General features: G+C 34.9%; 1 protein-coding gene across 3 annotated transcripts in view; it reads right to left on the bottom strand.

Annotated features, from left to right (window-relative positions):
- The window catches only part of CSMD3 (CUB and Sushi multiple domains 3), a 1252643-nt gene that overhangs the window by 16254 nt on the left and 1211153 nt on the right, over positions 1-25236 (bottom strand). For all 3 annotated transcript variants that reach the window (XM_049632997.1, XM_049632998.1, XM_049632999.1), the window contains 6 exons: positions 22418-22591; positions 21410-21483; positions 12969-13080; positions 10428-10607; positions 8484-8549; positions 2787-2945 (listed from right to left, as the gene is read on the bottom strand). In XM_049632997.1, coding sequence (XP_049488954.1) covers positions 2787-2945; positions 8484-8549; positions 10428-10607; positions 12969-13080; positions 21410-21483; positions 22418-22591 — 765 coding nt within the window. The remainder of the gene's footprint in view (positions 1-2786; positions 2946-8483; positions 8550-10427; positions 10608-12968; positions 13081-21409; positions 21484-22417; positions 22592-25236) is intronic.

Below are 25236 nucleotides of genomic sequence, written 5' to 3'. Positions count from 1 at the left end.
AATAGAAGTGGAAGGAAAGTTTCCAAACTCATTCTATGAAGCCAACATTACCTTGATTCCAAACCAGACAAATATTCCACTAAAAAGGAGAATACAGATCAATATCCCTGATGAACCTGGATGCAAAAATTCTTACTAAGATACTACCAAATCAAATTCAACAGTACATTAAAAGAATTATTCATCATGATCAAGTGGGATTCATTCCTGGGCTGCAGGACAGGTATCAATGATATCCGCAAAGACAGATATCAATATTCACAGATCAATGTGATATAACACATTAAGAGAAGAAAGGATAAGAACGATATGATCTCACCAATAGATGCAGAAAACACATTTGACGAAATATAGCATTCTTTCTTGATAAAAAACCTCAAGAAAGTCAGCAAAGAAGGAACATATCTTAACATCATAAAACTCATATATTAAAGGCCCACAGCTAATATCATCCTCAATGGAGAAAAACTGAGAGCTTTCCCCCTAAGATCATGGAACACGACAGGGATGTCCACTCTCACCACTGTTGTTCAAGAGTGTTGGAAGTCTTAGCCTCAGCAATCAGACAACAAAAAGAAAGAAAAGGTATCCAAATTGGCAAAGAAAAAGTCAAACTTTCACTTTTCACAGATGACATGATACTCTACATGGAAAACCCAAAAGACTCCACTCCAAAACTGCTAGAACTGATACATGAATTCAGCAAAGTAGAAGGATATAAAATCAATGTACAGAAATCAGTTGCATTTCTGTATGCCAATAATGAAGCAGCAGAAAGAAAAGTTAAGGAATCAATCCCATTTACAACTGCACCAAAATACCTAGGAATATATCTAACCAAAGAGGTAAAAGATCTGTATGCTGAAAACTATAGAAAGCTTATAAAAGAAATTGAAGAAGACACAAAATAATGGAAAAACATTCCATGCCTATGGACTGGAAGAAAAAATATTATTAACATGTCGATACTACCCAAAGCAATCTACACATTTAATGCAATCCCTACCCAAATAACACCAGTATTCTTCACAAATGATCCTAAAATTTGTATGGAACCACAAAAACCCCAAATAGCCAAAGTAATTTTGAAAAAGAAAAACAAACCTGAGGCATCACAATCCCGGACTTTAACCTATATTACAAAGCTGTAATAATTAAGACAGTATGGTATTGGCACAAAAACAGACACATAGATCAATGGAATGAAATAGAAAACCCAGAAATGGACCCACAAATATATCGCTGACTAATCTTCAACAAAGCAGGAAAGAGTAGCCATTGGAAAAAAGACAGTCTCTTTAGCAAATGGTGCTGGGGGAACTGGACAGCAACATACAGAAGAATGAAACTGGACAACTTTATTACACCATACACAAAAATAAATTCAAAATGGATGTAAAACCTAAATGTGTGACAGGAAACCTTCAAAACTCTACAAGAGAAAACAGGTAGCAACCTCTCTGTCCTCGACTGAAGCAACTTCTTACTAGACACATCGCTGAAGGCAAGGGAAATAAAAGCAAAAATCAGCTATTGGAAAATCCTCATCAAGATAAAAACTGCACAGCAAAGGAAACAACCAACAAAACTAAAATGGAACCGACAGAATGGGAGAAGAGATTTGCAAATGACATATCTGATAAAGGGTTAGTATCCAAAATCTATAAAGAACTAAAGAAACTTAAATATAAAAAACAAATAATCCAGTGAAGAAACAGGCAAAAGGACATGAATAAACACTCCTCCAGAGAAGACATCCAGATTGGCAAACAGACACATGAAAATATGCTCAACATCACTCATCATCAGGGAAATACAGATCAAAACCACAATGAGATACCACCTCACACTGGTCAGAATGGCTAAAATTAACAACTCAGGAAACAACAGATGTTGGCAAAGATGTGGAGAAAGGGGGACACTTTTCAACTGTTGGTGGGAATGCAAACTGGTGCAGCCACTCTGAAAAACAATGTGGAGGTTCCTCAAAAAATTAAAAATAGAACTACCCTACGACCCACAATTGCACTATACTAGTAACTTACCCAAAGGCTACAGGATTGCTGATCCCAAGGGGCGCAATGTTTATAGCAGTACTAACAACAATAACCAAATTATGGAAGAGCCCAAATGTCCATCAACTGAGGAATGGATAAAGTAGATGTGGTACATATATACAATGGAATACGACTTGGCGATATGAAAGAATGAAATCTTGCAATTTGAAACAACATGGATGGAACCGGAGGGTATTATGCTAAGCAAAATAAGTCATTCAGAGAAAGACAGGTATAATTTGACTCACATGTGGAATGTGAGAAACTCAATAGATGAACATAGGGGAAGGGAAGGAAAAATAAGAGAAAAACAAAGAGGGCTTCAAACAATAAGAGACTCTTAAATACAGAGAACAAACTGAAAGCTGCTGGAAGGAGGTGGTGGGTTAAATGTGTGATGGGCATGAAGCAGGGCACTTTTCAGGATGATCACTGGGTGTCATATGTAAGAGATGAATCACTGGATTCTACTCCTGAAGCTAAGACTACACCGTATGTTAACTAACTTGCATAAAAAAATATTCATGCGTGAGCTTATTTTGGAATCCGAGTTTTACCTTTGTGTAGTAATACTCCTGTATAAATCCAAAGATTGGCAAGCTTTATTTCTGGATAATTATGAATGTCATTAAAATTTAAGAAATATTTCACAGTATAAAAATCACTAATATGACGACATGATGGAGGTGAACGCATGAAGGCGTCATTTGCTCTTCTTTAATGTGATACCTGAAAGTAGCAGTTCCATGTTGCTATTGCTGAGTGTTGCATTGACTCTTCCAGTGGAAGCATTGAAACTAGTAACTGTCAAGGTCATGGGTTGTTTCTTTCCTTTGAAATTGTAAGAGCCTTTCCATATATAATTTTGGGCAAACACGTCATCAGGAACTGCAAATAGATTAAATACACACATTAATTTTATGGTGCCCTGTAAATATAAACATTAAATAGTGGGTTAGAGAATATTAGTTTAGTGAATAACGATATTTTGCTAAACAGACAATAATGTGACGTGTGTAATATAAAGTGAATTCTTCAGATTTATTTCGAGTTTTGGAGAATAAACCAAAATTGCCATAACCTAGGTTTGGAATCATACATGAGTCACCAATTAAAGATGGACAACACCAATTAAAGACATACACTTATATTCAGAACCAGCTAAACATCAAATTTACTTGTATTTGGTCTCCTTTAGGAACATATTTCTTTCAAAAGGAAGATAAAGTGATTTTACCAAGCCAAGTCAGTCTGCATACAAGTCCCAAAAGGCCTTGTTTTCTCCTGGCACTGTGAATGGATTTTTCAGAGGAAGAGCATAGAGTTAACCCCCTCTTGCAGCATAGCCCTGAAAGGCTGTCGGGAGGGGTGCTCCTTTGCCCCCCTTACACAATACTGAGTTCAGTTATTCCAATAATAGATGCTCCTGAGGAAGAACAGGGCTCCACCATATCGACAGCTTTGATTTTATGGGTATTTTTAGAAATAAAGGAATTGTCACTAGAAATTGCCCAACTCTCGTGGGAGAGAGAGATGAATTTGGTAGAATCAAATAACATTCTAAATGTTAGAAAACTTTCCTCTAAGTAAGAAATGCTCTTCATTTTAGATATATCCAAATAAGGCACTATATTTATATAAATTAGTTATGTAATATATAGTTATGTAAGTCAAGAATGGCAAAGTCTACTCAGTTCCTGAAAAGAGGCTGAGAGAAGCTTCCATTAACCCTATACATGACAATAAAGCACATCCCCCCAAAGCGGCTATTCCAGGGAGCCATGCTTATTTGTGCAAGTGAGTGAATAACAGAATAGGGAAAAGTCTTTTTTTTTTCCTAACAAGTTATTGACAGTTTGTCACCTGCTCTTCTCTACACGCATCACACTTCTTATGACCCAGATCACAGAGACTGGGTTACATTCCCTGAATTCTACTCAACAAATGAAAATAACAAAACCACTGTAGACATAAAATACAGAAAATATAAACTATGGTCAAGAGTTGAATATTTTCTGAATATTCACCCAATGTGATTTTTTTTTTTCCTCTGGTAATTCAAAAGTAAAGTAGCTGAAAGACTAGAAGTGCAGGCACTAGAGTTAGGCTGTTATATTTAAGCCCCCCCTGTGCGATTTATAAGCTGTGTGGTTTTGCACACAGATAAATGACTTATCTCTCTAAACCTATATTTCCTCCTGAGTGAAATGAGGTTGGCTTAGAGTTGTGAGGAAGGTTCAATGAGATAAGGAATGTGAAGTGTTTAGCTGAGTGTTAGTCGCTGCCATTACTGCTGCTGCTGCTACGATTATTCAGATTACCAGGAAGACTGTGGAGTTTTGAACTTACTACGCAACTGCTAATAAAATATATATTTAGCAGACACATAGTAAGTATAATGAATAATCCATGTTTCTGGCTTTGTGATCTTTGCAAAGTCATCCTTGTACTGGCACTCCCTTCCCAAACCTCAAAGAATACTGCTATGTACCCTCTAGGGGAATGCTATGCTATGTATGTATAGGGGAGTTTTACCTAAAACTTTGATACAGTGTATGAGTAAAAAGCCCTCGATATGTGGTAAGCATGTTAAAGTTTTTTGTAAAAAAAAAAGAAAAAAGTGTACCTAAAACGAGTTTACAGGAGGGAGTCATGAGCTATATTGGCCTGCACTAGAAAGACCTGGAATTTGGAGAAAATAGCATCTTCCCAGCAGAGGTAAGAGCAGGAGCAAGGGAGAAAGATATTCTAATGGCAGTGCCTAAAAAATAGTAGGCGCCCTTTAAGTGTGGTTGTCTCTATGTTTATTTCCACCTGGACTGGACTGTGATTACTCTTTGCTCTCTCTGAACCTTTAAAGAAAATCTGTTATGCCTGATGATCTTATCTGTGGTGCTTAGACGAAATCCTGTTGGTTGAAGGAGATTAAAGAGAACCACAGTGGCAGGAGAAAACAGCAACAGAAAGAAGTAGGTAGTAGCAGCAGCAAAGTATATTGCATCAGGTTTAATCATTGATGTGGTAGTAAATGTTTAACTAGTGGGTCTCCAGGAAAACAAAACAAAACAAAGCAAAAACTGATATGCAGTATTTGCTGATTTCCATAGTGTATATATTCCCATAATAACAGATTTCAACCTACTACCAATATGACATCACTGAATGCAAAGCTTGGAAGAATGCACAGAATGGTCTGTGCTGAACCTCTACCTGCTGGCTCCACAATGCCACTTCTACTCTCTACTTTTTGAGAAATGGAACTCAGGTTGGACAAAGCAGACACTTTTTGGTTATTTATATTCCCATGTACAGTGGGAATGATAATACTTCTATGTTTAGTCTATTTTGAGATTTAGATATGAATGTGTATTTGGCAGTTCTTTGAAGCTCTAAAATGCCATCCCACTATCACTGATGTGGATATCAATGAAAAGAAGATGGCATGATCCTTTCTTTCAATACGCCCGAATTTAAACTTTACTTCACAGGCTTCATAGCATTGTTAAATGTAGCATCATGCTCCTGACTGACACAATTCCCAAATATCATTCCTGTTATTTTGGAGTAATCTAATCACAGTGCCTCATGATTTTCAATTAAATGTTTCTAATGTTATTCCATTTAAGATAACATTCACCTTGAAGAGTTACAGATATTTTTACTCAGGTTAAAGAAATTCCTTTCCTCTTCCAATTTATGAAGCATCTTTTAAAATTATAAATAGGCGTTGATTTTATCAATTATTTTCTGTGTAGGCATTGCGCTGATCAACATTGTTTGCATTTTAATCTCGTAATTCACAGATTACTTTTAAGGATTATTTAACATAAAAATGTTCCTACATATCTATCATGAACCCAGGTTGGTTCTGATGTGTCATTTTTTGGTTATCCTGTTGGATTTTATAATTTTGGATTTGATTTGCTAAGATTTTACATAGGATATTTTTATCCGTACATCTTGAGTCAAATGAGTTTGCAATTTTCCCTTTTGTATAATCTCTTTCTGAGTTATTCGAATTATGTTGGATTTATAGAATGAGTTTTCTTGACTAGAAGAGATTTTATAAAATGGGATGATCTGTTCTGCTCCTTGAAAGTTTGGTGGAATTCATCAGTAGAGCCATAAGGACCTGTTTTTTCTCTGTGGAAACAGTTTTCAACTTCACTTTAGTTTTATAGGATCATTCAATTTTTCTTTTCTAGGTCTGGTAAGATATTCTTTTCTACAATTTGTCCATTTATTTAGAGTTGACTGTTATTGATAGTTTTAATGAATATAATTATAATTGATCTAATCAATGCTAATGTAGTTATGTTCACATTTCCTTTTGTTATACTATTTAATATTTGTTTCTTTTGCGATAAATCTTACCAGAAATTTTCCACTTTTTTCCCCCAAAACACCACCTTTGGCTCTGTTTCTTCCATTGTGTCTCTTGGGGGGAGGGTGGTTAGTTCATTTTTATTATTGTATTTATTTTTCTGCTTTCTTTTGGTTATTCTGTTCTACTTTATATATCTTCTTAACAAGGATACTTAATTCATTAGTTATGAGGCTTTCTTCTTTTGTAATGTAAGAATTTAAAGCTATAAATTCCCCTCACAACTTCGCTTTTGGTATACAGCCAAAGTTTTGATATTTAGATTTTTCAGTATACCTAAATTCTAGGGTTATATAGTTTTTAAATTACTTCTTTAATTTAGGAGTTACTCATAAATGTTGATTTTGTTTTTTATTCTAAATATTCAGAAATTTTTTAAATGGACCTATTTTCTTATCAACTTTTACTTGCATCATGGTCAGATATCAGCCCTGAAGGCTAATTTTGCTTTGAAATTTATGCATTTGTATTTATTATTTAATATATAATCAATTGTTATACATATTCCATGTGCTTTGAATAAGATATATATTCTATAATTGTTTGATACAGAAATCTTTATGTATGAAAATTGGGTCAAGCTAATTAATTGTGTTGTTCTTCCATATTCTTTTTAACTTTTTTTGCCTGTCTGATTTATTTATTGGTGACCATAGGTCATGTTTTGCCTGGGACAGTCCACTTTTACATTTGATGTACTAGAGTTATTATTCAAAATACTTATCTACTACTAGATAAACCATGTCCCTCGGAAAAGTCTGCATTGATTGACCACTGTGGTTTTCTGACTCCATTGCTAAACTTACTCTCTTATGTTGACATATTCTCTGATTGCTTTAGTGACATTCAGTCTATTTCCACTGCACATTGAATAAATCAGTATTTCAGACTTATTTTTTTGTGGGTACTCCAGCTTTATAGCATGTACCTTGAGAACTTCTAAACGCAACTAAAATTAGAACCTAACACTGTTTCTGGCTTAGTGTAACTAGATCAAATCTATCTCCAAAGTACAGATTAAATGCTGTCTTTAATTTTATTTGTAGCTTTTAATTTATATAGTGTAAATAAAATACAGACTAATACTAAAAAAGCAGCTCTCATATACTGAGGTCTTACTATGGGCTAAGCACTTCACAATTCATTTTCATGAAGTTCATTTATAATAATCTAATCATGTTTCTTTTGCATAGATTAAAAATGGAGGCTCAGATATATAACTTTTCTAAAGTCATAGCATAGGGGGTATATAACCTGGTAACTAAATTAAGGTTGTAGGACTTAAAAGACCATGTTTTTAATGATTAAATTTAAAATTTTGGTTTTTAAATCAATAATTGAAAATAAATAGAAGATTTTGCTGAACTTTTGCTCTCATACCAAGTGTATTTGGTTCCTTTTTAAAAATATATATATATTTAAAAATTATATATAATATCTCATTTATCTAATTTTTGTTTTAATGTTTTAAATAAAGCATTGCTGGGGAACCCGGGTGGCTCAAGTTTAAGCGTCCAACTTTAGCTCAGGTCAGGATCTCACGGCTAGTGAGTTCGAGCCCCACGTCAGGCACTGTACTGACACCTCAGAGCCTGAAGCCTGCTTCAGATTCCATGTCTCCATTTGTCTCTGCCCCTCCCCTGCTTGTACTCTCTTTCTCTCTCAAAAATAGATAAGCATAAAAATAAAAAAAATAAAGTATTGCCATTATAGTATAGTCATTTTCAGATACTCCTGAAGGGATATTTTATAGAGAGAACTATAAGCATTATTTTTGGAATATTAGCATGTCTAATTCATAGTTTTTTCCATACGGAATGAATATATAAATATATATATATAAATATATATATAAATATATATATAAATATATATAAATATATAAAAAATATATATAAATATATATAAATATATATAAATATATATATAAATATATATATATAATATATACAAATATATATATAAAATGTTCACTTCGTCAAGAAAATAGTAGATCACTTTTAGAAATGATGACTTATAGAAAAACTACTGAAATTACTAACCACTTAGCTTTGGGCTGGGTGTTCCTAGAGCAGGTCTCGGATCTTTCACCAATATTTTGGAACCAGCTATGAAAAAAAAAAAAGTAGGTTTACAGAAGTTAATATAATTAATAACACACAGTGATGCATTGTTCATTTTATTCTCAGGCATAGCATATAATTTTCTCCAAAATATCCTATTCATCCTAACATCTCAGTACCTACTGAACACTTTTGTTGTGCAGCTAACAACTTCAATAATTACCCCATTGTAGGCCAGGGGGATGAGGGAAAGATTAGTGCTGCTTTTTCATTTTAGAATTCTCTTATTTTAAATTCATAAACCAACATGCAAACAGTTGACTACAGCATGATAGCTGAAGGCTAAGGGTATGTTCCTGTTGCACAAAGGCAGAAATAATTTAGTAGGGTGTGTGTTAAAAAATAAAAATTTGTTAAGGTGACCCATGATGTTATAAGAAATTGGAAAGACTCAAAACTAAGGAGTTAATATTGAAGTTTTAAGCCAAATCAAAGGTAGTTCAAAGTAAGGAAATCATGTGGGTTGCTGGATGTCCCTGTAGAGTTATAGGAGCTATGACATTCAGTACATACGCAGTGAAGACTGTGTAAGGGGTCGTCTTCTCCCTTAGAACAATATAATGTCTTTAAAAGGTTTTAAGGGAAATAAGGCTGCTGCAGGAGTCCCAGTAGAGATAATGCTGACTTAGCCTACCATAGTAGTGATGATAAACAGCAAAGTGGATAGATAAAAATGTTATTGAAATCCTGTTGGATTTAAATGGGCTTTTAATCTTTCAATCTCATGAAAAATTTAAAGCAAACTGAGAAGTGTTCTTGCTAAGAGAAGAGAGTGAAAACATCTCAAAAAGGAAAAGGTCGTTAACATGTGTGAATGCTACAAGAGAAGAGGAATTAGAAGGGCTGAAAAAAAAAAAAAAGGAAAAGGAATTTATTGATGACCTTATCAAGAATTCTAGAACAATTTCCTTTATTCCTTGTTCTGAACACATAACCCTTTGTCTCTGGTAAACTCACTACATCTTATTCAGATGGGGATTGTCCTGATGAAGCAGCAAGAGAAGTAGACACTCCTGGTCAAAATACTATATATCACCCTAGCTGAATGACAGATTTGGAGGCAGGCTCCATTTAAAACTGATCAGACTCCTGAGTAGTGCTTTCCTGATCAAGAAGTTTTGGCAAAAACTCTTTCTAGCCAAAAGATATCAGCCCAGCGATGCTGGAAGCAATTTTCCCTACTGTGGTAGGTTGAATAATGTGACCCCAAAATTCATGTTCACCAAGAATCTCAAAATATGGCCTTATTTGGTAATAGGGTCTTTGAAGATGTAATTAATTGGGGATCCAGAGGTGATATAGTCCTGAAATCCAGTGACTGGTGTTCTTAAGAAGAGGAGACGGCATACAGAGAAAGGAAAGGATGCCACATGAGATGGAGGCAGAAATTGCTGTGAGGCAACTTATGAACCAAGGAAAGCCGAGGATAGCCAGAAGCTGCCATAAACAAGCAAGAGATGAAGCATGACTGTTCCCTAAGGACTTCAGAGGGTGCATGTTTCTACCAACACCTTGATTTGGGGCTTCTGGCCTCCAGAACTGTAAGAGAATAAATTTCTGCTTTTTTTAAGGTATCCGGCTTGTGGTACTTTATTACAACAGCCCAGAAAGCTAATACACCTACCATGATTAAATAACTAGAAGAAGGAATAAAGAAGAGAAAACAGACCATAGAACAGAAACTATAAAAAGACCTCAATAATATTCCTGTGCCTCTGGATCCAAAAGTGCCTACCCTTGGAGTTGATTGACAAACTTCTCTAGTTCCTAAGCTAATCTGAGTTGAGTGTTTGTCTCCTGCATTTTAGGAAGGCTGAAATAGTATAACAGCTTCTGTCAAAAGCTTCTATAATGAAAACTTACCTTCACAAACAGGAACTTTTCCAGTCCAGGTGTTATCAGACCTACACACTCTATGTTCTGTTCCACCTGCCAAGAAGAAGCCAGGCTGGCAGGTATAAATGAGAGTATAGCCATGAGATGGAAGGTCCATTCCTACTACATTTGCATGAGCAGGAGTTTCTGGTTGTTTACAGCTGTGGGCTATATTAAGAAAAGAGAAAAGTGTTCATTTTTTATATACATGTTAAGAAAATTCTGAGATAAGAGTAAAGATGAATACACCTTTGCATAGTTATTCTAATTTTTTCAAGGAAAATGTATCAATGTCAATATACATATTAATTTCATAGACTAGCATGTCCTAAGCAATCATCTGTGGAACACTGGTAGCTGTTAAAAGGTAAGCTGAGGGGGGGGAAAGCTGAGGATAATTAAGCTAATATATGTGTACTATATCACTATTCTAGACACTCACAATACACATTAGTATTTTATTTATTTTATTAAAACCGCTTTTGTTTTGTTTTAAGTTTACTTATTTGAGAGAGAGAGCATACGGGGTAGGGACGGAGAGAACAGGGAGACAGACAATCCCAAGCAGGCTCCAACATCATCAGCACAGAGCTGATGGGCTCAAGCTCACAAACCATGAGATCATGACCTGAGCTGGAATTAAGAGTTGGATGCTTAACTGTCTGAGCCACCCGGGCACCCCTAAACATTAGCATTTTAAAGGATGTAAGAGGTCCTATAGTAATTTACCTGTCAAAGTTTGACAAACTCAGATTTTCTATGCCAGTTTATGGAATATTATTTTATTATTTTTTTATATTTATTTTAAATTGTAAAAACATTTTCTAAAGTTAAATACAATCACAGCTCAGCATGTCATTCTGATATTAATATTTCCTAATGTAGAAAGTACAATTTAATAATTTTTGACATGTGAAATTTTCTGGTCATATTTTAGGTCCATAAGTAGCAGTGTTTTCATTCTTTTAACTTTTGTCTCCTTTTCTCCATGCTTTCTCCCACTCTTGATTCGCTATCTTGGTTCTATTTTACCCACTGATATGCCATTTCTTGGCCCTGCCCCCACTTTACGTGTTTTATGTCTTACAAATAACATTCCTTTTCTCAGAGATAGATGCTACAAGGAATTTTCTCCCTAAACCAGACAGCATTTCTGATCATTTGTTCCTGGATATGGATACTTAAAAGTTTGTCTCTGAAAAAAAAATGTTCTGTGGACAAATTTGTTTGAAAAAACAAATTTCCACCCCTTTCCCAATGGAGATTTACAAAACTATAAATAAGAGCTAACATTTTTAAATATTATCTGATAAACAGTGTGTTACATGTTTTATATTTAATATAATTCAGTTATTGACATTTAATACTTTGGGGGGAAATAATGCTACGGATAAACAGATAGTCTGTCTCTACTACATTCTTAACCCTCACATTATGCACACAGTAGCAGTCTGAGATACTTTCAGTAACAGCTTTATTTCAATCCTATTCCATACTGAAGTCATCAAAGAACTTTGGTTTACTAAGAAATACCTAGTGACATCTCACACAGTTTCTAAAGTATGTACTCTACTGAATTCTCTGTTAAGGAATTCGGCTATATTTAAATTTCAGCCAACCAGGCATGTGACATGACTTCTCTGTGGAGTGTTCTGCTGCTTTTCAGTGAGCTGCGGGTCCACAGAGGCTCCCGTGATCAATTGAGTGGTTCTGAACAGGGCTAGAGTGAAATCACAAGACTTATTTAGACTTCAGCAAATCCTAAAAGCTGGACACCATTCTAATGAGTATTTCTACTCCTGCTAACTCTTTATTGTTTTTCCCTGAGAGGCTCATGATTTTAAAAGATAGGAAAGGAGATAAAAAAAAAAAAAAAAGAAAGTGGGAGGGAAAGAGATAAGTAATTCACCAGCTGAAACTTATTTCTAACTGCAAGTCAGAAAAGACAGCTTCATGACCTTGGGTTTTGTTCTTTAATCTGTACAACAAGTGCTCTCAATTTAGGGTCAGTGCACATTTAGAAGCTCCAGGAAAGCCTGAAATAGTATTCAAATTTTTGGTCAAGATGTTCATGTGTATTTCCTTCCATGAATGTTTCTATCTTTCGTCATTCTCAGAGGGTTTCAGAAGTGATGAAAGATTAAGAGGCACTAAGTTGGAGCCTCCTCAGTGCACTTCGGATTCATAGGTGCAGATCTATGCATTGATAAACTAATAATCATTTAAAATTACCAGATGGCCAAGCTGAACACAATTAAAGAGCTTTGCAAGAAAGAACAAAATTGTGCCTCGTGCCTTCTGACTTCTTTAAAAAGAATGCTCCTTAATTGGCATTGGGATTATGATACAGTAATAAAGTTTTATTTTACAGTAATAAAGTAATATATGTAAATTATGTTCCATCATAATCTAAAAAAAATCCACGTAATACATCTTTTGTGTAGATACAGATGTACTTCCCACTTGTAAGAAAAAATGTATATAAATTCTGGTCTGTGGTAAGTACAACTTCATACCCACAGTACTTACGTATGCACTCAGGCTGAATTCCACTCCATGTGAGGTCAGGAAGGCAAGTACGTGTTGTAGACCCTTGAAGAAGGTGTCCTTTTTTGCAATGAAATTGCACAACACTTCCTACCTATAGCAGATTTCAGAGAAAAAAAAACAAACATACCAATGCAACTTCAAATATGGCAACACATAGAAAAAAACCTTGGATGAGAAAATGCTTTCAAAAGAAATTCTGCATGGTGAAAGCTGGAAGAAAAAGATATTTAAAACCGATTTAAAATAAAATTGGGGAAAAATCAAAACTAAGGATAAATTTACATCTCTTTGTGTACATATCATTGTCAAATATTTAAGTATCCAATGCTTGTATAGGTGCCAAACATGTTGCCATGGTTGTTTAAAGAAAATATATAAGATATTAAAAGCCAATAAGCTACATGTGACTACAAGACAGAGAGTTAAATAAAGATAAAAAAAATGGATGAAGTTAGAAAGGGAAATAAAGATAACTAACAGTGTAAGAGGCAAATGAATATGGAAGACAGTAAATGCAATATGAGATTAGATGCAAATGTGTTTACTGAAGGTTGGGATTGTAAAAATACACACTGGAAGAGAAGCAAAGTTTGCACTAAGTTTTAAGGATGTGAAACTTACATAAAAACATAGAACACGGCTCTCAAAGTGTGGTTCCCAGACCAGTAACCTCATTGTCACTAGAAATACAAATTCGGGGACCTTACTTACTCCACACCCACTGAATCATAAACTCTGAGTAGGGGACCAACAAGCCACGTTGTAACAAGTCCTCCATGTGATTTTAATGAACAATAACGTTTGAGAACAACTGATATAAAAGTAGAAAAGATAAGAACATGATGAGAAAATGCAGAAAGGTTAAAATAGACATCATATAGTTCAGGAAAAAAGAAAGTACGTTTGGTTGATTGGCATGGATACTTCACACGGTGAGCTGAGAAGTTGACGGGAGGTAAAGCGGGAAGCAGTGAGATCCAGAAAAACAAAAAAAAAAGGAAAAAGAAAACAGACCCCAGAAATGTGTATGTGGTTTTAACTCTGGATCTGATCTTGCATGAATAAGCTATATTTCCTCTTTGAGACTTAATCTATAAATAAAGATGGTAATATTATTTGTCTTGAGATTTGTTTTAAGAATTAAATGAAATAGGGCATATAATCTATCCATACACGGATGGCACATAGGTTTTAAATAAATCCTAGCTTTAATTATTAAGTCAAAGACATAAGTAAGAATCCATTTCTGAAGAGTCTCAAATGGTAGGCCATGGCATTTAAACTCTTTTTTTAATGAAAACATAAAGTTGCTAGAGCTCTCAGAGCAAGAAAAATTTGTGTTGAAAATACCATCTTTGGAAAATTAACTTAGCCACTGCATAAAGAAACTACTCAGCAAAAAGAATGACAAGCAGCGATTTAATCACGAGGCCAGCCCTACTGGATTAGATTTGAGTGGCTAAAAGCTGAACATGTGGGAGTAGACCTGGGAAGGACGTGGTTAGCTCAAACTACATTACAGGAAAAAAATCATCAAGATTTATTAAATGATTACAGCTGGAAGACAAGGGGAGGAATATTTAGTGTTTGCCACTTCAGCCTTCCCCAGCACACCGGAGTCTGAGAGCCATCAGCCCTCCTCGTAGCACTTTTCACAAACACCCTGTTTCCTTCCTTCCCACTTAGTTCCTACTTGCACTTGCTAAACCAACATGAGGCTGAGCTTAAGGTGACATAATTTGATCCAAGATCCCATTTGGACCTCGAGACCAGCTAAATGCTACCATTTCTCATATTCCCATTATAACCCAGAATGATGCTATACAAGAAACATTCCATTCCAAGGGTTGCTCTCTGATAGCAACACTTACTCTTTCAGTTGTCTTACATTTTCTCTTCGAAGACATCCTCACCATAGCCTTGAGATCTCTTACCCCCCTCAAGGACCCATTTTGTCCAGGGCCACTACACTGTTCAGTTCCAGGGAGTATTGTTCACCCCGAATTCAACATAAATGAAGTCCTTCAAATTGTGCTCCGGGACATGCAGTTCACATACTCTGAAGTTGTGCAAGATGGTGCTGCGCGGACTAGTCGATTTCTGTTTTGTCGTTGTTGTTTGTTTATTTTTCAGAGAGAGAGGGAGAGAGAGAACAGGGAGGGGCAGGACGAAGGGGGTGTCGGGGGGACAGAGGATCCAAAGTAGGCTGTGTCCTGCCAGCAGAGAGCCCAATGCCAGACTCCAGCTCACAAACAGTAAAATCATGACCTGAGCCAAAGTTGGATGCTTAACTGACTCAGCTACCCAGGCGCCCTTGGAGTAGTCCATTCTTTTTTTTATTTTTTTTATTTTTTTTAAAGTTTATTCATTTTTGAGAGACAGAGCATGAGTGGGGGAGGGGCAGAGAGAGAGAGAGACAGAATCCGAAGCAGGCTCCAGGCTCTGAGCTGTCAGCACAGAGCCTGATGGGGGCTCGAACTCACGAACTGCGAGATCATGACCTGAGCCGAAGTCGGACACTCAACCGCCAGTCCATTTCTTATATGGACTAGTTTATGTGACTCAACAGGTAGATTTTGCAATTCTGTTCTTCAGTCAAACTGGTTTTACGCAACCCATCACCTCCACCACTCTAGCAATCCTACTTTTAGGCTCAAACTCAGTTAATGGTGCCACCTTCCACTCATGAATCTCCCCTCATTCAATTTACCACCAAATACTGGTAATTTTACTTCCTAAATCTTTCACAAACTGGCCCCTTCTGTCTTTCTCCACTTTTATATCCTGTTTTAGTCCTCTGTATCTTTTCTACAGGTTTGGTTCTCAGATTGTAGCAGATATCATAATTAGGAGGACTTTCCAGAACACAGATAGCTGAGCCTCCCTGGAGAGTTTCTGACTGGGTAGATGTGGGGGAGGCCCAGAATCTGTATTTCCCACAATTTCCTAATTAATACTGCCGCCGCTTGGTCAGGGGCCACACTTTGAGAACTACTGTCATAATTACAATAATCATAACTACAATTGTGATAATTATATAACTTGTTTCCATGTCTCCAATCTTGACCACAATTACATTTATTTTCGACACTAAAGTCAGAGTAATCAACATGAAAGTGTGACCTTTGCATTCTCCTTCTTAAAATCTTTACTGCTTATCACCCATAGGTTAAGTTACATTGTATTAGCTTGTCAAATAAAAGCCTCCATATCCTGACCACAGCCAATCCCTCTGGTTTCTTCATTGACCACTTACTTTTACTCAAATTGTACTCTTATAACAACAAATTTTTATTGTTCCCTTAATGCATGCATATTTTCATGCTGTTTACCCTGCATGAAATGTCTTTCCCAACTTTCTTTTCCTAGCTCTTATCCTAAAAGATTTATCTGAGACAACATTTTTAGAAAGGCTTCCCTGTAGCAACAGAGTAGGAGAACTTTTTTTATGTCCTTCCTTAGCAACTTTCAAAGTTACCAATGTTATCATCTATCCTATAAAGTCACCCACACACTAGAAGTTAGCTTCTCTAGGTTAGGGACTGTGTTACTCGCTTGTGCGCACCAAGAGCTCTTGAAAATGGTAAATCAACTGAAGGAATGGGGGCTAATAATCTAATTTTACAAAATCAGTTGATTACCTAACTTAAGAAGATTTAACATATTGGGGCACCTGGGTGGCTCGGTCCGTTAAGCCTCCAACTTCGACTCAGGTCATGATCTCGTGGTTCCTGAGTTCGAGCCCCTTGTCGGCTCTGTGCTGACAGCTCAGAGCCCGGAGCCTGCTTCAGATTCTGTCTCCCTCTCTCTCTGCCCCTCCTCTGCTTGCGTGCGTGTGCTCTCTTTCTCTCTCTCTCTCTCTCTCTCAAAAATAAATAAAGGTTAAAAAATAAATTAAAAACAAACTAAAACTAAAAAGATTTAACATGTCTATAGTTCCTTTAAATACAGGGATATCCCTTCTACACTTTACATGGCATGAAGCTAAATCACTGTTTATTCTTTGAGGAGTACATTTAGGCTGCTTCATTAAGACTTGATGATCATAAGATATAAGAAACATGTGGGATTACAAAGACTTTTTTTTTTTTACTTGTAAGACTTTTCCCCTTATTTCTGTAAACTTTTCTGAAGTCATCATAAATACTGCTTTAGATATTAACCAGATACCAGAGAAGTAAAGTTTATTTAAAGACTTTCTATATGTCACTAATACATGTAATAACTAGTTTTGTCAAATTCACAAATACTTATACCAAATATCTAATATAACTAGAATTAAAGAAATTTTCTAATTAATTTTTTATTCAGAATTTATTATAGTTAAATAAATTACCAGAATTTTCTCCAAATAACAGTGCATTAATAGACACTTTTTTAGTTATTAGCCCACTTAATAGCATATTTTATATAGCTCTCCATGCTTTTCCAACTAGTGATGTTATAACCTTCTGATTCTAAATTAACTTCTAATGTGAATAATATAATTTGGCTACCTTTGGGAAAAATAATTTTACATTATCCAATTCAAAAAATTCTTGAAAAAATAATTTAGGCACAATTTTCTCACCAATATTTACTAATAAAAAGTGCTCTGGATAACCAATTATATGCAATGTAAAAACATGGAATATTATTTTTATATCAGGAATTAAAAATTATCCATTTATATTTTAATTGCAGCCAATGTTTAAATAAAAATTAAGTTGGATGCAAATCGCACGTTTTGTACAAAAGCATTATAAAATATTAAGACATGTCTACTTGGTAAATATAATTTATCTTCTTTAATTCTTTATTTCTTTTATGTGTTATATCTTAGTTTCTAAACTGTGAAGTTTAGATAGCTAATCAAGGCATAATAGAAATTTTGTATAAATTTAGAACACTCTAAGTAAGATCTTTCTCTTCCATGATATTTCATAGCAAATGACTCTTGCTTTCCTAGAACTTCCATCACTGTATTTATTTGTGTCTGATTTTTAACATCACATATTAAAGATATCTATTTGATATATATTTATATAACACACATATATATGGCTTTACAATTTATAGGCTTCTTCTGTAATATATCTTAACAACCATTTTATATTTATATTTTTTACTCTGTGCTTATGTTAAACATTGTATCCAAGAAAAAGTGAAGTAGCTTCTAGTAAAAGACACATAGATTTTGATTAATAAAATTGAAGTAAAAGGAAAGGATCATAAAAATGAAGGGATAAAAACATATGCATAAGATAAGATCCAAGGAGTTTTCATTGAGCATCAATTTTGGCCCTGAGCTTCCTGGTTTAAAAAGTTTTTGAATTTTAGATTATACTATAAGTTTGTATTAAAAAATTATAAGTTTTTAATTTTAAAAATTGGATTTGGGGGCACCTGGGTGGCTCAGTAGGTTGAGCATCTGACTCTTGATTTTGGCTCAGGTCATGATCCGATCCCAGGGTTGCGGGATTGAGACCCATGTTGGGCTCCATGCTGAGTGTGGAGCCTGCTTGGGATTCTCTCTCTTCCCCTGGCCCTCTCTTCCACTTGTGCCCTTTCTCTCTCTCTCTCTCTCTCTCTCTCTCTCTCTCTCTCTCTCTTTCTCTCTCTCAAATAAAATAAATAAGTAAAATGAATTGGATTTTAGGAGATTTTTGTTTGAAAATGCATGGCATCAAAGTCATCATTTCAAAGTAATAAAACACTATAACGTTTGCCCCATTCAATGTACTTATGTACTAATTTCGATTATAAACTGGAAATCATACATCATCACCATGGTCATTTTGGTAGGGCTAAATATCTTAGTGTTCAATATCTTGGGCTTAAATATCAAAGAGTCAGTTTATAAACATTTCACATTTATAATAACTTTAATGTAACAAGTCTTAACTACTAATGATGTGTCTTCCAAAACCTGTATCTCAATTTAAAGAGTAATATGGCAGTTAGTGAAATATGTGTGTTTGGAATTTACTCCATAATTAATCTAGATGTTGTATCAATCACTTTGACAGCTACTCCCTTCACTACCAATCTATTTTTAGCCAAAAATTATTCCAACTATATTTTAGATATAAGAGAAACTATGTTGGGTACCTTTTTCAACACTGGAGTATTTGTCATCTCTGGCAACAGGTAATATATCCTTATATGTTAATAATTATGGCTGTGTCCAAAAAACTAATATATAAATCTATATAGAAAAAGAGTAAATAAACACACCAAAGAAAAAAAATCAAGAACATGATTTGAATGCCTGTGTAATTCATCACTTTCCCCTTTCTCTTATTCTTCTCAGAAGTGAGCTTTCTAACAGCTGTAATTTTACTTAAGTCACTGCTGACCTGATCAAATCATGCGTAGATACAAAAGTTGAGACATCCTGATTCTTTCTCTAGAAATCTGGAACTGAGATTGAGACACAATCAATTTCTGTATGTGGCTGAAATATAATTAGAAAAATGTACCCTTGGCTATAAGGTCAATTTGCAGACAGAAAATCAAAGTAGGCAAACACAGAGTAGTGCAAAACACTGAGTCCTGGTGCCCAGTTCCTAGATTCTGGGCTTGATCGGTCTCGCCTGGATCCCTTTTCTTGGAGTCTTTGGGGGTGCCTTGGGGTCCCTTTCTTAGGGTCTACCTGCACATAGCCTATAATGCTTTTAGTCTTAAGCTAGTTCAAAATAGCTTCTGTTAACTTGCAAGCAAGAGTTTTCTCAACCAATAAAGATGGTTTTTCCAGGATTCTATTTGGAACCTACCAAGATTTTAATATTAGTGAGAATTATATAAACTTTTAACATTTCCATTGGTTCTATACAGATTTAGTAAATATATTTAAATATGTACACACACACACACACACACACACCAGTCACATGCATGTAAGAAAGTTGATGTCCCTAATTTAACATACTCAGTACATCATTTATAATTTTTATAAAGATTAATGTAATTATGTAGAGAGTTTATCATTTTTAAAATCTAGTCTATTCATATTTATCTAAGTAGAATATGATGATCCAATGAATGTTTATTAGCTAAATAATATGAATTCAGGGTTAGGTTAACTGTGGAATAATATTTTTCAATGGTTATAATAGAATTCTTACAATGCAGAGTTAATGATTCTATTCATTTCATTAGACTACTATACTAAACTCATTCTTACTCATTTCCATTCTCATTATTTCAAAGGGTATTTATTAGAAAGGACTCCTACTCTTCAAAAAATCACCTGATTTAGTACACAGACACTAACATCAAAATTCTGTATTCTCTCAGGATATTTTCATTAACTTGCTCTGTGATCAAAGCCAAATCAAATTCCTTTCCAGTGTCTTCATCTATATGATGAGGACTAATGCTCTTTAACTAGTTGTCCATTTTTCAGGATTTATTTACATCAATTGATAAAACCTTTTATAAAGATATGAATCTAAAGTTTTCTAAAAATACCACATAATAGAGACTGGGACACTTTTTTATTACACTTTTATATTATGTAGACAGGCCTGAGGCAAACCAGAAGAATTGGAAATGCTATCAAATCAATGTTCATACTGTGCCTGGACTGTCGATAAATGGAAACTATTTTTAGCAACAAAAATATGGCAACTTTGATGAGTACTTCCTTTAGAAATGGATGTTTTTCAGGTTCCCATTGAGCTTCACACAAAATAGCACAATTTAGAAAACCCCGAAACACAAGGCAATTGGGTAATATGTATATTGGCTATTTCCTTGTGGAGTCACTATGCACTTTGGCTCCTGTTAGGCCCCTGTAATGAAAAACCTGCTGAATCTCTACATAAAATCTAAACTGGAAAAAGAGAAAATAAGAAAGTCAGCCACACAAGACTGGGCAAGCTAAAGAATTCCACTGTAACAAACCAACTATGTGGCTAAATATAGGTTAAATTATTTTCTCAGACATTTCCCATAGCAGTGAAAACACTTAAAAATAGTCAGGTATTATATGCATATTATAAGAGAAACATATTTTAGTCTAATTGCTTTATTAAATAACCACATTTTTATATATTCGTTCTTTAACATCTTTTATCTTTACTTTTCCTCACTCCTCTACATCATCCTTTAGAATTTACTCATTTACCCCCTCACTTATTCTCATTTACCCCTTTCTTATGTACTACTGTCGATTTTTCTTATGCTCACAGCTATCTTCAATGTTTCTTTTATTTTATCCTCATAATCACTTATACTATTTTCTTAAACCATATTTTTCTTCTCCTAATCTCCTTCTACGTTCATGCTTTTTCTGCCATTTACCTTTTTATGTTTATGAATACAGCTATAAGCCTGATGTTTTTCTGTTTGTGCCAACAGGATTATATGTGCATGAATCAAAGAAGCCTTTTGATCTAGTTTTATAATACATAGAAATATTTATTTAAAGTACTCACTTGAAATCCAAATGTATTATTCTGAGACCCGTGCCTTGGGACTCCTGGATTTTCACACGAGGTCCGCGTAGGTTCTAAAATAAAGATTATAAACGTAATATTCCTTTAAAACTTATAATTATATCTATCTATATTCCTCTCATACAAAACAATTTTGAGTGATCTGGGGCTCAATGAAAGGACCAGGGGTAATAATAAAGTGTATAAATCTAATAGCATCTCTCCAGGGACAGAAGTCTGCTAATCTTAAAGAATTCAGGTGCACTGCATTTTACATGAATTTTGCAGTTCTTGAACTTTGAACCCTTCTAACATAAAAGCACTTGACATCCAACTGACTGTGGATAAAAAGTGAAGGAAAAATGAAGGATATGAAAGAAGAGCACATGCATAAAACATTTGTTTAGGGACTTTGCTAAATTATAATCTAGGTAGCATAATATTCCCCTCAAGAAGCAAGAGTTTTTCCAGAAACAGGCTTAGTTATTTTCATTTTTCATGGACACCTATAGGAGATTCAGATATAAAAATGGTAGCACTAGTAGTCTCTAAATTGGCTAGTTTGTATGACAGATTATTTGGTTGGTTTACCAAATGTGGCATTTAATTTAAGATTACAGAAATGTGCTTAAAGCCATTTTGAAATTGGTGTACCTTTTTAAAATTTATGGAGCAAGTTTCGTGTCACTTGAATAAGATAAATTAACTGTAAAAATGTATACAAAATTTGTATACAAAAATGGTAGTACTTACTTCTATTAATCTGAGAGGTTTTTTTTCTTTCTCATTTTACTGATAAACAAGAAATTATTTTGAGTGTATCTTCAGGAAGTTTTAAATGCTAAATATAACATCATATGTTTTAACTGTGTTCATTTTCAACGCCTTCTAATTGCTTCTCTATTTTACACTTATTTTTCATATGTAGTCACCCCTAGTTTATTCAATGTAACTAGTATCCAATAATTCCAAAATTACTAAGAGTAATCAACATTTAATTAATATTACCTATGCAGTGAGGTGACGAGCCACTCCAAGTGCCATCTGCTTGACATATTCTGGTACTCGATCCCACTAATATGAAGGGAGAATTGCAGCTCAAAGAAACCTCTGACTGGTATATGAAACTTTTGCCTTCTCTTTTTCCTTGGGCAGGAATACCAGGGTCACCGCAAAATTTTGCTGGAAATGAAAAGAAAATTATAACAAAGATTTAGGATTCATCAGAGCAACAGTTTAGAAAAATGATGACAATAACTGGGATATTGAACTATAGTGACAGGTTATTCACGTTCATGTGCCCCACAGAAATTTTTTTAGCTTCTATGTGATATATATTGAATGTATGGCTCAGCATGATATGTTTAAAAATAGTCTGATTGAGATGTTTTCCACCTAGGAGACCACCTAAGCAACTATAGAATTTTTTGTGTTTTTGTTGTTGTTTTGTATTGACCAGAATCAAACCACATTGTTGTACAAATCGTTTGCAGAGTTGGCGTATACTTCTGAAAAGGCATGTGATTCACAGATAGTTCTGTCGGAAGGATCCAGTGGTCTAGGTTGTACTCTCCAGATTGTTCTTTCTTTTTATATGCATGTAACAGGTACACTTCTTTGTTCTGCTGTACTCTGTTGAACACTCAGAGGACATATCCCAGTATTTTGTTGTCTTCCTCTTTGAAGCATTGTGGGGGGGTTTTGAGTGTCTTTTAAAGAGTAAAGAAGCCCCGTACAGTCCAAATCTATACAAAACCAAGGAATCTCAAAATTCCACAACAACTATTGAAAATACCATCCTGGCAGAGTTTCTAAACAAATTGAATGGATTATTGTGTCCGTCATATAATTCCCAACAACTAAAAGAACTTATTCTAAGTTTTACGTACTTGGACTTATCAGTCAACAAAATAAGATTCCTTCCCTTGTGGAGTTTATGCATTTGTGAGGGAAGCAAACACAAAAATAAACATAGTAAGTAAAAAAGATAGTATGTGGGAAGGCAGGGAGTCGTCTGTGGAGAAACAGTGTGGAGGGAGGAGATTTGGACCAAGTAATTTGTGGATGTGATGGATGGTGAGAGATAAGGCGTAGGTTTTAAACAAGGTGACCAGGGTGTCTGTCATTGAAGGAAGATTTGGAGGAAACCAAGCAGTCAGCTATACCGATACCCCAAGGGAGAGCATTCCAGCTAGAGGAAACAGTGTTGCCAAAGCCCTATGCTGGAGCATGTCTAGCATGTGAAGGAAGCCTAAGGCCAGTGACGCTGGGGAAGAGTGAGCATGCAGAATGGAGGCAAAGATATCACAGGCTTTCAAGTTTTCATTGTAGTAGAAAATACATAACATACATTTTCCATTTTAATGATTTTTAACTGGTACTTGGTTTTTAAATTTGCAGATGTAGCACCGAAAGCTTATTTCCTATAAGGCAAACAAACGGTAACATCCAAATATTTTTCAGTATAAACACTCCCTTAAAATGGTGCATTATCCAAACCAAAGATGTTTTTGAGGCTGAACGGGGACCTTTAACTGGGTAGGACATCTACCAGGACAACAGGAATCACCTAGGACACTCCAGGCAAATAGGAATGGATAAATACCCTAAAAACAGAACACTTTAGTTTTAGCTCAGTGTTCAAAGAAAGCTGTTTCCTGAAATTCAAGACTCCAGGAGAAACCTGAATTTTCAAACCTCTTTTTTAGGAACTTCTTTTTTTTTCTTTTTAAAACAGAAGTAAAAGTAATTATTAAATAAATATTCAACAACATAAATTTAGGGGAAATTGTCAGAGTAAAGCAACAGGTAAACATTTGTTTACTGTGCTTTGCTTTAATTTTCAACATTTCCTGGATATTGTGAATCTTTGTGCTAGTTGGCTTCTAAGCACTTCTAGCAATATAGCATCAAATCCTAAAGGCCAGGGTCTTCGTCTTATTAATCTTTGTAACTTTAGCACATGTTGAAGTCAACGGCTATTTCTTCAGCGGAGATTACCAGTGAGCTTTTCACCTTAGCAATCATTTCTATTGCCAAGTTATTTCTTAACCTACTTCTGAAGAGTTTGTCTTGCATATTTCTGCTGAGTCATTCATCTCAGAAACTTATCTTTATTCAACAAAAGAGGGAGACACAACCACATAAACTCCTCACTCCTGCTCCCTACCCCCCCCCCCCGTGTTATTATTCTGTTGTTTTCTATCTGTGGACTTTCATGTACTAAAACCAAACAACCTATTGGTGTCCAGCTTAGAGGCTTAAATCAACACGATTGATTTTCAGAAGGGTTCAGTTCGCAATGACGTAAACTTTAAGATCAAAGGACATACTTTGAGTGAAAATAAAGAGAGAAGACTTTCCCTTCTATAAAGTCCCTATAGTGAATGCGTTTGGCTATCAATGGATAAGAGCATTGTCTCTTTAGTCTACCTTCTCTGAACTGGCATTCATAGTCTTCCAATTAGTAGCAGTGCAACCGTAGGCCATATAACCATGTAGCTGGTGCCTTAAATGATGACACAGTCACACAGTGTCCTTACAATTTGATTCCCCTCTCTAAGCCCAAGTCATTATTAACTAAAATGTCATGAGTAAACATACTTACTAGGAGTTCTGTTATGTGCAGTAGAAATAACATATGTCAAGCAATTTCAACACAGTTAACCCTATTATATTTGGATAGTTATAATTCAATGTCAGTCGTAGGTAGTGCATTATTATTTGCATTTTAAGAGAACTAAAAATAAAATATTCTATCCAAATAACTTCTTGATTGAGATTTTCCAAGTCATATCAAACAAACTTTACTATAAACTCATCTCTGT

This window comes from Panthera uncia, chromosome F2, assembly GCF_023721935.1.
Source record: "Panthera uncia isolate 11264 chromosome F2, Puncia_PCG_1.0, whole genome shotgun sequence".
NCBI classification, from domain to species: Eukaryota; Metazoa; Chordata; class Mammalia; order Carnivora; family Felidae; genus Panthera; species Panthera uncia.
Note: the sequence above shows the minus strand (reverse complement) of the source record. Positions and strands in the feature narration are given on the sequence as shown.